Source organism: Amphiura filiformis, chromosome 19, assembly GCF_039555335.1.
Source record: "Amphiura filiformis chromosome 19, Afil_fr2py, whole genome shotgun sequence".
Lineage (NCBI taxonomy): Eukaryota > Metazoa > Echinodermata > Ophiuroidea > Amphilepidida > Amphiuridae > Amphiura > Amphiura filiformis.
The window spans coordinates 11955389-11973683 of NC_092646.1; the positions used below are offsets into that span (position 1 = coordinate 11955389).

At 36.2% G+C, this 18295-nt stretch overlaps 1 protein-coding gene across 1 annotated transcript in view; it reads right to left on the bottom strand.

Annotated features, from left to right (window-relative positions):
* The window catches only part of LOC140140921 (uncharacterized), a 113423-nt gene extending 112658 nt beyond the window's left edge, over positions 1-765 (bottom strand). The window contains exon 1 of the mRNA XM_072162680.1: positions 673-765. Coding sequence (XP_072018781.1) covers positions 673-727 — 55 coding nt within the window. The 5' untranslated portion in view covers positions 728-765. The remainder of the gene's footprint in view (positions 1-672) is intronic.
* Between the last annotated feature and the right edge of the window lie 17530 nt (positions 766-18295).

Here is an 18295-nt window from a genome sequence, read left to right on the forward strand (position 1 = left end):
CACTATGCAATCGTTCATATCTACACAACTAGTCAACCGAATCAAATACAATTTTCGTATGTGGTGCACAACAAAATAAGCTATGTACTGCACTTTTAATTTTTGATTCTGATGTCTATTTCGCGACTTTCAATTTTATTCGCTCGGTAATTTTTTTCTGGGACACCCTGTATGCGACCAAGTGACTTGTACTAATCTTGGGACCATGCGGAGCCATAACAACAATCAGACTTCAAGGGCAGAGGAAATCCGCTGATATTTATTTTTGCTCTTGCCAAAAAATTAAAGAGATTAAAGAGAGTTTAATGCTCTTCATTCACATTAGCCACAAATCTGTTTTTTGGTGTGTTTTTTTCGATTTGAGTGCGGATGTGTGACATTTTAGGCAAAATCAATCATTTCTGGCCTATTACTTCATTATTTTGTACAAATATGGAATATTTCAGAGTTATGCTTGGGCACACTTATGATATGATAGTGACGTCATTTAGATAATGCTGGTACTTATTGTTGGTATCATTGGACAGATGAGTCCTATGGCTTTGATATCAATATACAAAAATACACTTGTATTCCAGCAATACATTTAAGTTTGTATATATGCTCTAAAATACCAGCTTCCCTTTTCTTTCTCTTTTCTACACAAGACTTGAATAAAAAATGTGCACTCACCTATCAATGTTATGGTGATGATGAAAATAAAAGAAACATCAAATTCCATTGTCATATTCTTTTTATGTTCATCTTCTTCAAAGTGTAACGTTGATAGAGAAACAGGTCGTCCTTTAGTAACTCTTTTAAAGCGCTATATGCTGATCAATTGATATCGAATGCTACAATGGAATCAGTAGACTTATCTAGAAATGTCAGTTCTGCAACTGAATGCGACGTGTCTACTTTGGGTGACGATTTGAGTGGCGATTGGTTACAACTACACAATGACATTATATTATTAGGCTTCGCACCATATTATAACATTTGCGAGGAGGACACCCTCAATTATTTTCAAAATTCTGATGTTCACGCGATTGTATTGTATTTGTGTTTGAATACACTAAAATTACTCAGTTAGCAACCTGGACAACCGATTCTTTAGTTCTGCTTAGCTCACTCAGTCATTTAATGAGGCAATACAAACGATCGAATTTGGTGTTGAAATGAGTTAAATTTTGAGCTACACCTTTTCAATGTAAAATTAACTTTCTCGGCCAAATGAAATGCAATCATTTTCATTTTTTCAGTAAATGTCAGGAAAAATTATAGTGCTTGATACTGTATTTTTTTCAAATCCTAGTGTTAAACTTAGGCGTGAAATTTAGTCATTCCGTGTAAGTTTTGCGATTTTGATAGGCTTACACTCTGCCCGCGAGCCTTTTTTTGGATCAACCTTTTCAAAGTAATATAGTTCGCTAATGACGGATTTTTCCCAACTTTCTAACGCACATCACCGTGAGCGATATATCATAGTTTTGTCAGAATTTCCGTTTTGATTTCACCATTTTTTACTGCTGGCTGAAAATTTTTCAAAATCAACGCGTGAAATCTAAGCCTAATACTAGCATTGTGGATCGATATCCCTGGGTTTAATAGGAATACCGGCATGGCTACAGTGTTGCCAGAACTTCAATATAGCAAAGAAATTCCCAGGCCTATAGCGCTCCTACTGATCATGTTTATAGCACGATGAGGATTTGATTTCATCATCACCGTGATCATCGGACCAATGTGTTGAAATTTGCTTCTCCTCATAACAATTTTGCCCAACAATCTTACATGCAATTGAGCAATATTTTAAACAAAACTTTCATTTACAAAACATAAATATTACGCTGTATGTTTTATGATCAAGTATAAAACTGTTTGGAACACACTTCCATATAACCTTCGTAACGCCCCCAGACTTTCGTTATTTAAACGCCAGCTTAAAACCAATCTTTGTAAATTGATTGTTTTTATGTTTGTTTGTAAATTTCGTGCTTTACGCGCTTTGAGTTCCTCATCGGAAGAGATTGTGCCTTATAACATGTATAAGAACCAGTCATTATATTATCATTGTTAACTTAAACAAGTTTTTGTTTTTAAACAAAAACCTGTTCAAGCAATTATTTAAAATTGCTTGCCTAAAAACAGTATAACTTGGATGTTAATACTTGGCATAGTTCAATTGTCATGAAGGTGACTGGGTATGGTCCTTTTGTTTATGTTTGTTTGAAACTGCTTTTGGAAACCCACCAAAAGTCATAGGCCCTAATGAAGCAGCCAAAACAATACCAGGTTAAACATGGAAGTTTATAAAAACCTATTAAATAACCTAAAGGAAAAAAAGACGTGTACCAATGAGCCTTGTATTGAAAGTCATGGTTAAAGTGTGTTGAGTACCACCCCAAAGTTTCCCTACATACACCCCCACTACCCACCTCACACACCTCTGCACCCACCCCACCCCATAGGCCTATAACATGATAATGTACATGATATTACTTACTGGTACATAATAATATTTATCAGTTTATATAGCACGACTATAGCTATACATTTAGGTATAGCGCTAAATTATGACCAATATGGTTATAGGTCTACATGTCAAATTATAATATTAAAAACAAACCCGAACACAAGCCTGAAGGGTGTAATGAAAATGCCAACCCGCGATGGGGGGGGTCATACAAAATTCACCTGGAGATAGGAGGGTCAGAAGATTAAAATCCCCTATAATAACACCCTAATTTTTGTAGGTTTGGACCGTGGATTTTCCCATGGACCTCAAGCGTGCGTCTCTTAATACGGACTAACCTAGGTAAACAAACAAACAGACAGACAAAATGGTTTCATAATCATGGAATCCATATAAATTGAAATTACAGGTTATCACGGGAGCAAATTTTTAAAATTCACCTCAATTGGGGATTTGGGCTACCAAATCGCTGGTCGGGCAATATTCGCTTTCAATGGAAAATTGACCTGGATGACAACAATAGAAATATCGACTATTTCTGCTGGTTGTTCTCGAGATAAAAGTACTGAGTTTGACATTTTCGGAGCATGAAGGGAAAAAGGTAAAATAAAAACGGAAATTCTCACAAAACTATAATATATAGACCCACACGATGTGCCGTACAGAGGTGGGAAATATCTTTCTTTAGCAAACTATATTAGTTTGAGACGCTAAAAAAAGAATTCCGTAAAAAACTCGCGGGCGAACTAAAGGCCCATAAAAATCAAAAAAATCACACTAAAAGACACAATTTGATGCTTAATTTTAACACCAGGATTTTTTTTAAAAATGTGTATCCAAGCACCAAGTTTTTAACTGACATTACTGAAGAAAAAAAATTATTGCTTTATATTTGACCGAGAAAATTAATTTCATAGCAAAAAGGTGTATCTCTGAATTGTTCTGATTTTAACATGTATCGATCGACTTTTAGCGCGACTATGCATTTCTAAAGAATTGGTTGTCCAGGTTGCTGACTGTACTAGCTAATTTCTAGACTTAAGGTGGTACTACACCCCTTGATAAATGTTGTGACTAATTTTGCATTTTTCTCACAAAATAACCCCCTCTACATTTTGGTTACTATAAAATGTTAGATAAAATTCCAAATTCATTTATTCTCTTTAATTAACTTCAGTCATATAATTCGTAACTGAATGTCACGTGTCTACTTTGGATGACGATATGAGTGCCGATGGCTTCAAGCCATATTGTAACATTTACTGAAGAGGACACCCTCAATAATTTTGATTTAGCACGATTGTTATGTAGTTTAAAAACTAATATACCGTGGTGAAATCTATTTGTGGAGATGTTTAATAAAACGACGTGACCCGTTGTTTTATACATATCTTTATGAATACGACAGAGTGCCGAATACGCAAAATTGCTGTTCTGGGTAAACGGCGTTTGAGAATCTTGGTATCATTACATTAGTCATTCTAAAAATTCGTGAACATTCGTGAACTAAACACTCATTTCAAATGTATATTATAGAAGTGAATGTTCACCAATTATTTGCAACACTTGCATGTTCTGAAACAATGGATAAATTCCTCAAAACGGGTATTTACAGCTCTTCGGCTTTATGCTAAATCCAAAAAGTGCCAACCGCTGCGCAAAGAGTTACATAAGGGGACGAATCCGCATTTAACTTCGTGAAAACTATTGCACTCGTCCTTGATTTGAGGGTTTTTGTGTAAAGATTTCTGATTTCCTAATGCTATAGACTCTAAACTTAGTTTATAAGTTATAATTAGTTATCACCGTAATATTTAGTTGAAATAAAGGATTTTTGAGTAGAAAAGACAATATGGGCCTATATTTTTGTTATACTAAATGTTTGCTTTCTAATCATATTGGTAGTTTTATCATACTTATCAGTTCGTCATCAATCTTTTTATGATCATTTGCCATATATATTCTCATTGCTGTTATTTTTATACAATACATTTATACAGTTAATGTACAGCAGTTTGGGAAGTAAATAACAAACAAGCAGTATGTTCATTAAATGAAACAAAATGTATTTGTAATTGATAATAATTGGTTTTATTAAAATAACTGTTTAAGCTTCAAATACTAAATTTGATTTGGTTCTGAAAAAGTTGACAATTTCTTGGGAATTTGAAATAATATAATATAATATAATATAATATAATATAATATAATATAATATAATATAATATAATTATTGGTTTTAAACTTTGACTTACTTGACTTATCTGCATAGGACGTTGTGTCCCTTTGCCCTAAACTTATATTATACTATTATATATTTGTTTAACAGTTTTATAAAATTCATACAATTTTATCATGAAAATAACACAATTTGATCAGTTATGTAAGCCTCTAATTCCTCTAATTTAGAAGATAAATGAATTTAATGAACGTACCTGCATTTTATTTTAAACCGCCCAATGAAAGCAGAGCTGTTATTTTGAAAACGTTTAATTGAATAACATTTAAATGTCGGATTATATAATGAAAACGTTTTAAAACGTTTTTTGTGAAAAATCAATATATCAATTTTTTTTAATGTTTTCCAAATGTTACTGTAAACTATTTTTGCAAAAATTTTTGCCCAATATGCGGCCATATATTTTTCAATTCAATTCAATTTTTCAATTTAATTCAATTTGTTTCCATCAAAAATACAAATTATAGGTTAATGAATGCGTCTTACTTGTTGAGAGTGAAATTTTACAAAATAATGCATGCGTACCGAGATGTTGGTGCGTCCAATGCACGAGCCCCGATGGGGAGTGCATTAGACGCAACAACCTCTCAAATACAAGTGGTTATGTGGTTCTAAGAGTGTATGAAGAATACTTAATTAACACCAAAATAATTTTTTTTTAAAACAAGATGGAGGAGATGCAACAAAAGGAAAATGCCTGCAAAAGTGTTGAACCACCTTACAAAAAATAAACACACACCCCCCTACACACACCCACACCCCAACATAACAACAAAGTGCGGAGGTCTAACAAACAAAGATAAATATATCAGTGTTGTTAATTTACCGGCAAATTAAAAATGGCAGTTAATCAACCGGTAAATTAGCGTTAAAGGTCAGGTATATTGCTCGGACAACATCATATCATTGGCAAGGTAATATTATGAGGACAATGAAAATGACCCTTTTTGGGGGAAAATAAGACGTTTAAAATCGATATTCCGCCAACATAAATTATAGATTGCAATACAATAGTCGTATTCACACATTCGGATATAAGTGAGTTATTACCGGTAATAAGCGACTTATAACCGGTATTAGTGACTTATTATCGGTATTAAGTGACTTAAATCCGACTGTGCGAACACGGCTATAATCACACAGGGAAATCAGATACATGAGCTTGTGGACTTAACACGGTTTATATGCTAGTCTCAATTGATCACGATGAAATTATAACCTCAAATTAGTTATTTATTTTTAGGCCTAATATTTCTCATGATATTGATATACATGAGGATTGTAATATCACAATTTACTAATATATAAAAAAGAAGCGGCTGATTTTATCCATATGTTTAAAAAACATAAATTTGTAATAGCCTACTTAATTTCGAGTTTTTTCTCAGCCCTGGTCCTCATTGCATCAAGGAGGCAACAGGGTAGAGGGCAAAGCAGCACATTTTTTATCCCAAAAAGAGAAAATGACTTGTTGTAAATAAAAAAAAAAGAAAGCAAGAAACAGCAAAGTAAGAAAGTTAGACACATAATAAAACAAATAGGCCTAGGCGTAAATAACCAAGAAAATGTAATTGAATACCGGGTTGAATACATGAATCCAAAACCCACCCAAGTCCATGGGAAGTGATTTTGAGAAAAAAAACCTGTGTATCATTTTAATTTCTTTAGTTAGATTTACCTGGTCAATATGGTAAGTTGTATGTGCAAATGGGTGGGTTAAACTGTATTAGGTATGACGTTTAGCATTTCAGGGACTTCGTGGGGTTCATTTTAAATTCTGGACTTGGGTGGTTTTTTTAATCATATACAAAGACAATAATGTTGGAATGGGATTGCCAATAGTAAGATAATACAAAATAAAGCACACATGTATAATGTTGATAAGCATTCTGTCATGTAATATAAACCACACACTTTCCTTGATTAAACCCATTTTTTTTTCAAAAGTCACTCTCCAGCAATGAATGTGTTACAAGTGGACTTTTATACATACTGGATTTCAATCAACGCATACTGGATTTCAAATCATGGACTTGGGTTGATTCTTTCATACATGCTATTTTTCACATGCTCAATAGACAGGAGCTAGGATTCCATCTGGAAAAGAGACGAAGTAGGAGAGTTGGCCCAGTCGTGGTGACAGACTTTGATTTTGCTGACGACATTGCATTGTTGTCTGAGGAAATACACCAAGCACAGGAACTTCCTCATAGAGTGGAGACTTCAGCTGCTAAAGTGGGCCTGAAGATGAATGGAAGTAAAACAAAGTAGGCCTATATGTCCTACAATAACAGAAGAGAAAACATCACAACAAATGAGGGTGTAGTACTAGAGGAGGTAGATGACTTCAAGTACATAGGCGCTTGGATGAAAAGCACTGAAAGGGATGTAAAGTTACGTAAAGCAGCAGCATGGAGGGCGTGCAGTATTAAAACTTAAGAAAATCTGGAGGTCAACTCTTACCAGGAGTTTCAAGCTCCGAATCTTTGCTGCAACAGTGCTGCTTTATGGTTGCGAAGCATGGACCATCACCCCTAAACTTGCAAAGGGTCTGGATGGCTGTTACACCAGCATGCTAAGAACTGTTCTGAATGTACATTGGAAGGAACATATGTCAAATGCAAACCTATATGGAGATATTCCCAAAATAAGCCACAAGATCAGGGAAAGAAGAACCCGGTTTGCTGGCCACTGTTCCAGAAGCGAGGAGCCCGCATCAAAAATGGTTCATTGGATTAAAGCATGGGAGGCGGAAACCTGGAAGACCTGCTCTGACCTACATTGACATTCTGGAAGATGACACTGGACTGGAGGCAACAGACTTCAAGACAGCAATGGAGGACAGGAAGTTGTGGAAAGCCATCACAGTTCGAGGACACCACTCGAATTAAGCAAGTAAGCAAGCAATAGACACAGAGGATGAATTTGAGTTGTTCTTTCATATATGACAGGCCTATGTATAGCAACACTTTCCCATGCTTAAATCAATTTGGCCAATGTGTGGACTTGGGTGGGTTTTGTATTCATATATTCAATTGCAAGTATGGCAAGAGAAGTCCTATCCTATATCCATTTTGCCCACAAGTTCATGACACTTAACACAATCCAAAGCTCATCGGTAAAGCCCATTCCCTAATCAAGTTCGTTATTTTGTAAGTAATCATTGTGGAATCCCTAATATTCATGCATGGTACGTGTAGGCCCTAGTCCTTTTCAATCGTTGAATTGCCAAACCTCCTCCGTGGGCAAAGTGAAAAACGGGTACATTTCTTCAAAAGTTTTGAGCTGATTGTGAAATATTTCTTTCGGTTTATTAAAGCTAACGAATAAAGGTTTCTTTACATACCAAAATATATTTGATTAACTGTTCAAAAATAGGAGAAAAAGAGGTTGCCATGAGGGTTCTGTTTTTATTGGGACACCCTGTCTACGCACCTGACTCACGAGCACGACATATCAAGAGCAGCAAGCGTGACTAAATCCTCATACCATTGAAAATGATAGTAAGTATTAAAGCCATATTATAACATTTGCTGAGGAGGACGCCCTGAATACTTTTCAAAATTCTGTTCTTTTACACGATTATATTGTACTGTATTAAATCAACATACCCTGAAAAAAATCAAGCCCCTAGGTGCTGTAGTTTTATCTAAATCCGAGATGTTGAATAAAACGCAGGAACCGTCGTTGTTACGATGGAAATATTAGTCCAACGCATAGGCCTACGCGATGTTCATAACACTGTTAGTGCATGGCGTGCGGGACGGTGATCTACACAACAAAAGATCGTACCGTAACGGAAGGAGTGATACGTATTGGCGCCATTGGCGCTGGTAGTAAATTCATTTTTTTTTTTTTGCTTTGCCTTAGTTGTTCGGTTCAAACTTAAAAGGTGATATATCTGACAGAAAAAGCAAACATTTTATGGCTAAGAAATACTAATCTATTTTGTATGAAAATGTTATAATTATGGCTTTAATTGAATAGTAAAATTACTACACATGGAGGAACAAATTTTGAAAGTATTTGACGACGGAAAAAATATTTTTCGACGGAAACGTTTACAATATAATCACAAAGTTGAACAAAATATATAAATTTTGCTGCACAATCCCGGTGCTGCGTGCAAAAGCAGATACTTACGCAAAATATGATGTTTTGCATATGCAAAAGTACATACTTTGTAAAAGTATGTAGTTTTGCATATGCAAAACACACTTACGCAAAACATGTAGTTTTGCATAAGCAAAACATCATACTTTACCGTACTTTACAGTACGTATACAAAAAAAGATGTTTTGTATAGAAAGCACACGGGCTGGCTATAGGGAATCAGGGCGCATACGGACACACACCACTAAATAATCGTCCCATTGAAATACACGGGAAAATACAAGAAAATAAGTTTGTTTTTCTACCCCATGTAAGAACATTTTTAATATTTTGATCAAACCAATGTCTTAAATAAAGATTAAACTTTTATTTAAATTTAATTTTTTGGGACAAGTTAAGACAAACTTGAGAGATACGAACTCCTGAACAGCGCCATCCCGAATTTCAGCCGACACGCTCGCCTCCTTACCAGTTCCGGCCATGATATTGTTCCGAGGGCCTATTACCCATGCACATTCGATTCAGAAAATTTTCTGAACAGATATGTAATGTTGAGCTCCTATTCTATCTTTTTATCAAAACAACCAAGAGTCACTCAAATTTGGTTCCCTCGGGACGCCGATATATTTCGCACAGGTGCTATTTTTTACCGGAACTATGAAGGGTTACACCAAATGCGGAAGGATTTAGTGTAGTGCACCCATACTACCAAAGCGGGAGCACACCACTTAATAATGCGCCGTTACCATTCATTCCACGGAGCTTTATGCAGGAAGCTGGAGGTAGGGCCTATTCCAGGCAATTTGGTGTTTGAAACGATTCAAAACAGTCTCATCTCTCGCTTATATCCCTTCCAAACTGAGATTTGGCTACACATGTTGGCCTAATACTTTTCTCATTCCAATTTTACTTATTAGATTTGGCACGCTCAGGGCCGGATTTACCTTTTTGGGGGCCCTGGGCCAGGCCAAAATTTGGAGGCCCCAAACGTATCGTGAAGAAGGCATGTGCTCCCAAGTTGCCAAGTGTTTAGATTTTACTAGGATAATTGCGCGCGAAGCGCGCAAAAAATTTCAATTTTAGACTATTTCACCCAAATTGAAGTTGAAATTTGCTATATAATCAGTGATAATGGACCAGTGCGCGCGAAGCGCGCAAAATTTTGCATTTTTTGTACCCTAACATGGTGTTTTTCGGCATAAATGGAAGATGTACCCTGCACAGGGCAAATTTGGGGGCCCCCAATATTTGGGGGCCCTGGGCCCGGGCCCATCTGGCCCTATGGTAAATCCGGCCCTGGGCACGCTGTGTGAAAGACTACGGGTAAAAAACTATGGGCAAAAACGTTGGGGGGGGGGGCATAAACCACGATGATGTACTATAGGCCAAAGATACGTTTATTAATATAGTAGGCCTATTATAGGCCTATACCAAGTTGCATTATGCAAAGCACACACTTTTGGAAAAATATGTTAATTTACATAGACCTAATCATGCAAAATGACATATCTTGCAATTGAGTACGGTATGTTAAGTTTTGGCATAATTAGGGGTAAAAGTGCTGCATAAACAACCACCGGAAATGTAATGTACTGTAAGACATAAGGTCTTATTATATATTTATTAATATAGGCCTATTATATTCTAAGTTGCATATAATATATGCAGATAGCACACTTAAAAGTCTGTAATTTTGCATAATCATGCAAAATGACGTATTTTTCAAAAGCACACGGTTTGGGCAAAAAACAGGGGGGGGGTAAAAAGCGGTGTATAAACCCCCAACAGAAATGTAATGTGTAAGAAAGGTCTTATAATACGTTTATTATTATTGTTATTAATATATAGAATATACTAAGTTGCATTAGCAAAAGCACACACTTTTGGAAAAGTATGTAATTTTGTATAACCATGCAAAATGACATAGGCCTATTTTGCAAAAGTAGCCTATGTGTTTTTGGCAATAACGGGGGGGTATATATTAAGTTGCATAAGCAAAATCACACACCTGTCACCGGGACCTGTCACTTGTGGAAAAGTATGTAATTTTGTATAACCATGCAAAATGACATATTTTGCAAAGGTATGTGGTTTTGGCAAAAACAGGGGGGGGGGGCATAAACCACCACCAGAAATATAATGTTCTATATGACATTAGGTCTTATATACATTCAATAATATAGAATATACTAAGTTGCATAAGCAAATGCACACACTTTTTGGAAAAGTATGTAATTTTGTATAACCATTATGACCCTGCAAAATGACATATTTTGAAAAAGTATGTAGTTTTGGCAAAAACGGAGGGAGGGGGGGGAGGTGGCATAAACAACCGCCAGAAATACAAGGTACTATAAGACATTAGGTCTTGTACGTTTATTAATATAGTATATACTTAGTTGCATAAGCAAAAGCACACAATTTTGGAAAAGTATGTAATTTTGCATAATCATGCAAAATGACATATTCTGCAAAAGTATGTGGTTTTGGCAAAAATGGGGGTAAAAAGCGGTGCATAAACCACCACCGAAAGCATAATGTACTGTAAGACATTAGGTCTTAGCAGTGGCGGATCCAGAGCAGTCAGAGGGGGGGGGGGGCCCAATTTTTGAAAAAGAAATGTAAGTAATGGCCGCGAAGCGGCTATCATCCGGACTGCTTGCGCGACGTAGAGGGTGTCTGAGGGGATGTGCCCCCTCAGAAGTTAGAAACTTTTGGAAAATGTAGACCCATTTGAAGCCATTTGGTGGACCATTTTGTCACTATTATTGTGTAAAATTTTGGTTTGAAAAAGCCTAAAATTTGAGAAAAACAGCCCAATTGAAGCCATTAGTGTGGACAAGTTTTAACCTTTATAAATAAATTACCCTATATTGCTTTAGATGTAAACATAAAGTTGCGCACACAGGGGGGTGTCTGAGGGGGGATATGCCCCCCTCAGAAGTGAGAAACTTTTGCAAAATGAAGACCTAATTGAAGCCATTTGGTGGACCATTTTACACTATCATTGCGTTTTAAAACAAAAAAGGTTTGTAAAATTTTAAATGTAACACTGACACTTTATAGGCCTAAGACTTGAGATTCGCAATTAAAGCATGCATGGTGTTGAATTGAAGTCGGCTCGGAGTCCGTCTTAATAGGCCTACTGAATTTGGTGACAAAATGTGACGGGCCCTACATATCGGTGGGCCCGCCGTAATTTTCACATGCTTTTAGGCAGAGGACCCGCCTTCAAGCAAAATAATCACATACCTATATAGACTGACCCGACTGCGATTTAGGCATGGGCCTACTATACGTGCAATTTAACCTTTTCCTTCTCCTTTTCTCCCTTTTTCTTCTTTTTTTCTCCTTTTCTCCTCTTTCTCTTCTCTTCTCTCCTTTCCTCTTTTTTTTTTTTGGGAGGAGGGGGGGCCAGGCCCGCCGGGCCCCCCTGAATCCGCGCCTGGGTCTTAGGCCTATATACGTTTATTAATATAGTATATACTAAGTTGTATAAGCAAAAGCACACACTTTTGGAAAAGTATGTAATTTTACATAATCATGCAAAATGACATATTTTGCAAAGGTATGTGGTTTTGGCAAAAATGGGGTCTTATAATTATATTCGTTTATTGTGTAAGCAAAAAGTTTAAAAAAATGAATTTGCCGTTTTTTAGCCTAAACAAACACCAAATAAATCTGTGAGCTAATCCATAGTTGGACTTCTCACAAATTATGTGCCTTGTGCATTTTTCCACTTGAAAGATTTAAGCCAGCTATATTATTCATTTCTTTCAAAGCACTGAGTAGAACAGTATTCAAATAACCAGGAACTGGTAGCTTGTATGCTCTGCTGTAATGTTACTCATTGAATCACACAAGTAAACACTTCACAAATAACATTATGTTTTGATAACTTTTATTTCTCAAATCACTGTTGACACAATGTGACAAAAAATTGCAGGTAATACTTTGTTTCCCCTTGTATTTGGTAATGAAGTGACGTCCGTGATTTTACATGGCCCAAGATTATGTGTGTTCACGAAGTGCCCTTGTACATACAGGTAACACAACTTTTAACAGTTTCCCCTCATAAATGTTTTTTCAACCGATTATGTAATCAGTCCTGTATTCACTATGTATAAATAGCAATATATACTGCGCCAATAAAGTATCCTTACACTTGGAAAAATAATCACAATTTCCAAATTAAACAATATTGGGGTAAATTTGTTTTTTTAATAGATGCACTATCTAAGCCTGCACATTATGACACCACATTGAATCCAATGTGACTTCAAGAAGCAAAGTTACAAGCATTTGATTAGATGAAGGACCAGTTTTAAAAGTGACAAACTGGCCTATTCAAAACTCTACAGACTAGACATCTGGTTTGAGAGTGCTAAATGGCTATTAAATTTATGCGTTTGGCTTTAATTTAAAACAAAAGGAACAAAAGTAAACTGAAACAAAAGAACTGACAAATAACATGAAAGTTATGAAAAGTACAAAGTAAAAACTGAAATAATAAAATTCCCTTTAAAAGGGAAAGCCAGTCTCAATGTAGAAGAGGTCTTGTAATTAGTTTTGGTCAATGTGAAAGGCATTTTTAGGATCACGCTTACATCTACATGACAGTCCACCAAACCATCAACGATGAAAACATGCACACTGAAACAGCAGAAAACATTAACGCTTCATTGAAGAAACTGCGTTGTCTCTTTGTTGCGCCTTATATAGGCCAGTTTGTGACTTTTAAAACTGGACCTTCGTCTATTCAATTGCTTGTAACTTTACTTCTGGAGGTCACATTGGGTTCAATTTGGTGTCATAATGTGCAGGATTAGATAGTGCATCTATTAAAAAAACAAATTTACCTCAATATTGTTCGGTTTTGAAATTGTGATTATTATTCTAAGTGTAAGGATATTTTATTGGCGCAGTATATAAATTCTTGACAGAGAGGAATGGAGGTTGCCATTATGGCGCCAGTATGTCTGGAGAGTTGACCTCTAGCACAGTGGGTGGTCTTCCTGTACTTTTCAATGGTAAGGCAGTTGACTTCAGCAACAAGTCGCTCAAAATTTGGTGTGTTTTACCGAATAAAAACCATTATAAAATGAATGGCGCTCGGTAAATTTTAAAACGCTTCGGTAACTTTTTCTCTAAAATCAGTTTCTCATAACATATGTAAGTTACAGGGTCCCCAATCTTCTGACATATCATTTTGTGAAAATTCATGAATACCGACATATTGTCTTCTTATGCATTTGTATGGAGCTTATCTAGATACACTTTGGTTGTACAATGTAGTGTAATGGCTGAGACCATGTACCCCATGGTGATGTATAAATAGCTATTTATAAATAGTGAATACAGGACTGGTAATTGTGGCATGTTGGGCATCTTCAGTGTTAAATATGTAATGATGCTTCCCATGTTTCAGAGCAGTTAACAAAATTTGAAAACTTGAGTTGCAATGGCATGATATCATCAGGACTGCTCTTAACTTAAAATAGCTTGAATGGATTTCCTTAAAACACTGAAGATGCACAACATGTTTTTTATATTATGCTTTTTCTGTCGGCTAAAACAACATTAATTTATTCAAACATTTGTCAGGGGGAGAAGTTGTATTATCTGTATGTGTGTATAATGTGTATACACTCTGTAGATTTGGGACAGCAGGTGCGATTCAACAGCAACGTGAGTCAAATATTGTTACCGAGTCATCAAGGCCAAAGACACCTTTCACCCAAATTCACTTCAGAGTGCACAAGAAAACATGATTAATAATCTTCTGATACATAAACATAAATAAATGTCCCGTTCTATTAGCACTCTTTTATAAAATAAGATGTAATCTGGAAATTCCCAAGACTAATTTTTAAACATTAACCTTTCATATTACACCACTTCCTGGGGAATTTCCAAAATGATGTAATATCCACTTTACATTCTAGGGGATTCCGAGTACATAAATAGTCCTGACTTTGTTTACTGTGATTACACGGTAAAGGGAATTCCCAACTTTCATGAAGTAGCTTTAAATTGTAAGATAAATGATCAAAATAATTGAATTACTCAGTGCTACTGTAATATGTTCTCAAGCAGAAGCAGATGTGTCTAAAGGTTTAAAAACCTATGCCTTGGAATGAATTGGATAATGTGACATGTTGTCTCAACAATTTGGTTATTTTGATACGCAAAATAACATTGCATAGCTTGAGACGTTTCCAAAACTAAGGAAATGATAATTGATTTTCGGACGTCAAGTACAACTCCAAACCCTAGTGGTGAAGGGTAGTAATGTGGAGCATGTGTCCTCATATAAATATCTTGACACTATGATTGAGGGAGGGCGAGTTAGCGCAGTGGTAGTTCCTCGCTTTGCACCACTGAGGTCCCAGGTTCAAGCCCGCGCTGCCCAAGGACTCATGTGCACTTGGTTTATCCCGATCCATGCTCGCTCTCGCAGGTTTTCTCCGGGATCTCCGGTTTCCTCCTGCTTTCAAAATCGGTGATTAGTTGTTTCGTTATCAAAAACTTCCTTCACCCAATGGAATTTGGGGAGCTGCAGAAAATGGGTGGATGTTACAATCTAAGTGCGGATAGGTTTGCGCCAGGTTGGGCTGCAACTAGCCTAGTTGATGCGATCTGATTGTGATGATTCACCACACAGCGAAATTACAGCGCTTTGAATCCTCTGAAAAAGCGCTATATAAATTCCGAAATTTATTTATTTATTTATTTTGATGACAAACTCAATTGGCATACACTAGATTACTTGATCAAAGACTGAACTCTAGAATCACATTGGCACCTCATTCGCTAGTCAAACTGCATAGCAACGTGTGACCTACAATCCCGGACAAAATGTGTTCGAACACTTTTTGGATATTATTCTTCAGATATAATTTTGCACTGGCTCTTTTACCTAGGTCATGTTCACATATGAATTATTCAGGCATGAGAATGATTAGCCATGAAAAAACCTGAAGTGTTTGAAAAAGCCTGAAAAAGTGCGTGAAATTGGGCTAAAAAGGCCAAAAACGGGCTGAAATTAAAAGAAAGTGCGGAAATTTGGACAACAAAAAAGCCTGAATTCAGGCTTAAACCTGAAAATTCTCATGCCTGATTATTTACCCAGGACCCGAGTTAATCCGGGTTGTACCCGGGTCCCGGGTTCAAAAAATCTCTGTTCACACTATAGCCACTCTCATGAAGAAAATTGACCCGGGTTGATTATTTTACCTAAGCCTACTGATGATGCAGGCGTATACATATTATGTCATTGACTATTACCGGTATATATAACAGGCTCCTGGCCTAACTATGCTAATTTTTTAAATTTTATTTTCTAATTCCACCTTATGTAATTTATCTAGTTGCTTCTGTTTTGGGTTAAAAACTCACAAAAATAATTGTTACTTCTTGATTCGATAATACTAGTAATTTGTTTGCATGAAAATAACTTTCTTATCTCAGGAATAGATGTTTATTGATTTTATTGCCAAAGAACTGAATCATTCTTTTCCCAGTGCAGACAGACACAATAGAAATGGGGTGTTAATGGTTGCGTTTACTTCTAGTAATGCTGGGTCAAACAGTGAATTTCTGTTCACACTACAATTGACCCGGTTTTAACCTACTCTTTCCTAGGTTGAAAAAAATTGACCCGGGTCGATTTTTTGAGGTTTTTTCCTGTTCACACTTATAACCAACCCGGGTCTAACCCGGGTTGTACCCGGGACCCAGGGTAAAACAGGCATAGTGTGAACACAACCTAAACTATCGTAGGCATACGGTTCTGTGAGTGTAATAGGGTTTATGCCATCTTGTTCGATGATTAGTTGGAAGCTCATACAGTCATACTGAGCCTAGAGAAAATAGTCAACATTAAGTAACCTTCAACACCAGTAAAATATATACTTGTGATCGTAGTCCCAGCAGGGGTATATAAAAGCGATTAATGATATGAACCATGGGACATGCCAAAATGATATATCCTTAAATTTAACTGTAAGTAGGGTCACCATATAAACACCAAATCTGTGAATTCCCCTTAAAGAAGTAGCTTCATCTAGCTTTCATCCATGCAATTAGTTCTAAAACACTGTATATTTTCTTTCTTATTTCAGAGCCATGAACACTAGATACCAATGGCAGCATTTACAGGGCAGGACACATCAAGTACAATTTAAGTCAAATTATGCAAATAGTTTTCAACCATACAGATGTATCTACTGTAGACGATTTTACAGTGATTTCACATATTATAGGAAACATGTGGCAAGACATAGAGCAACATCTCACAAGCACTGGTACAGCTGTAAACAGACTGTACCTGACAGGATTCAAACCAAAGTGAAACTGTACCAATGTAACTATTGTGACAAGAGGTTCTCTTGTCCAAGTGCACAAAATACACATCAAAGGATCCACACCAAAGAGAAGCCACACCAATGTAAATATTGTGAAAAGACTTTCTCACAGCCAGGAAACAAGACTAACCATGAAAGGATTCACAGCAAAGAGAAACCATACCAATGTAAATATTGTGAAAAGACTTTCTCACAGTCAAATAACAAGACTAGACATGAAAGGATTCACACCAAAGAGAGGCCACACCAATGTAAATATTGCAAAAATACGTTCTCACAAGCAGGTCACAAGACTAGCCATGAAAGGATTCACATCAAAGAGAAACCATACCAATGTAAATATTGTGAAAAGTCTTTCTCAAATAAAGATGGCAAGACTAGACATGAAAGGATTCACAGCAAAGAGAAACCTTACCAATGTAAATATTGTGAAAAGACTTTCTCACAGTCAAGTAGCAAGAATACACATGAAAGGATTCACAGCAAAGAGAAACCATACCAATGTAAATATTGTGAAAAAACTTTCTCAAATACAAGTAACAAGGCTAGTCATGAAAGGATTCACACCAAAGAGAAAACTTACCATGTAAATATTGTGAAAAGACTTTCTCACAGTCAAATACCAAGACTAGCCATGAAAGGATTCACGTCAAAGAGAAATCATACCAATGTAAATACTGTGAAAAGAGTTTCTCACATGCAGGTAGCAAGACAAGACATGAAAGGATTCACACCAAAGAGAAACGATACCAATGTAAATATTGTGAAAAAACTTTCTTCACTACAAGTAACAAGGCTAGTCATGAAAGGGAAACCAAAGAGAAACCATACCAATGTGAATATTGTAAAAAGACTTTCTCAAATGTAAGTAACAAGAATGTACATGAAAGGATTCACACCAAAGAGGAACGTTACCAATGCAAATATTGTGAAAAGATGTTCTCACAATTAGTTCACAAGGCTGAACATGAAAGGATTCACACCAAGGAGAAACCTTACAAATGTAAATATTGTAAAAAGGCCTTCGCACGTACAGGTGGCAAGGCTACTCATGAAAGGATTCACAGGAAAGAGAAGTCATATCAATGTAAATATTGTGGAAAGACTTTCTCGCAGGCAGGA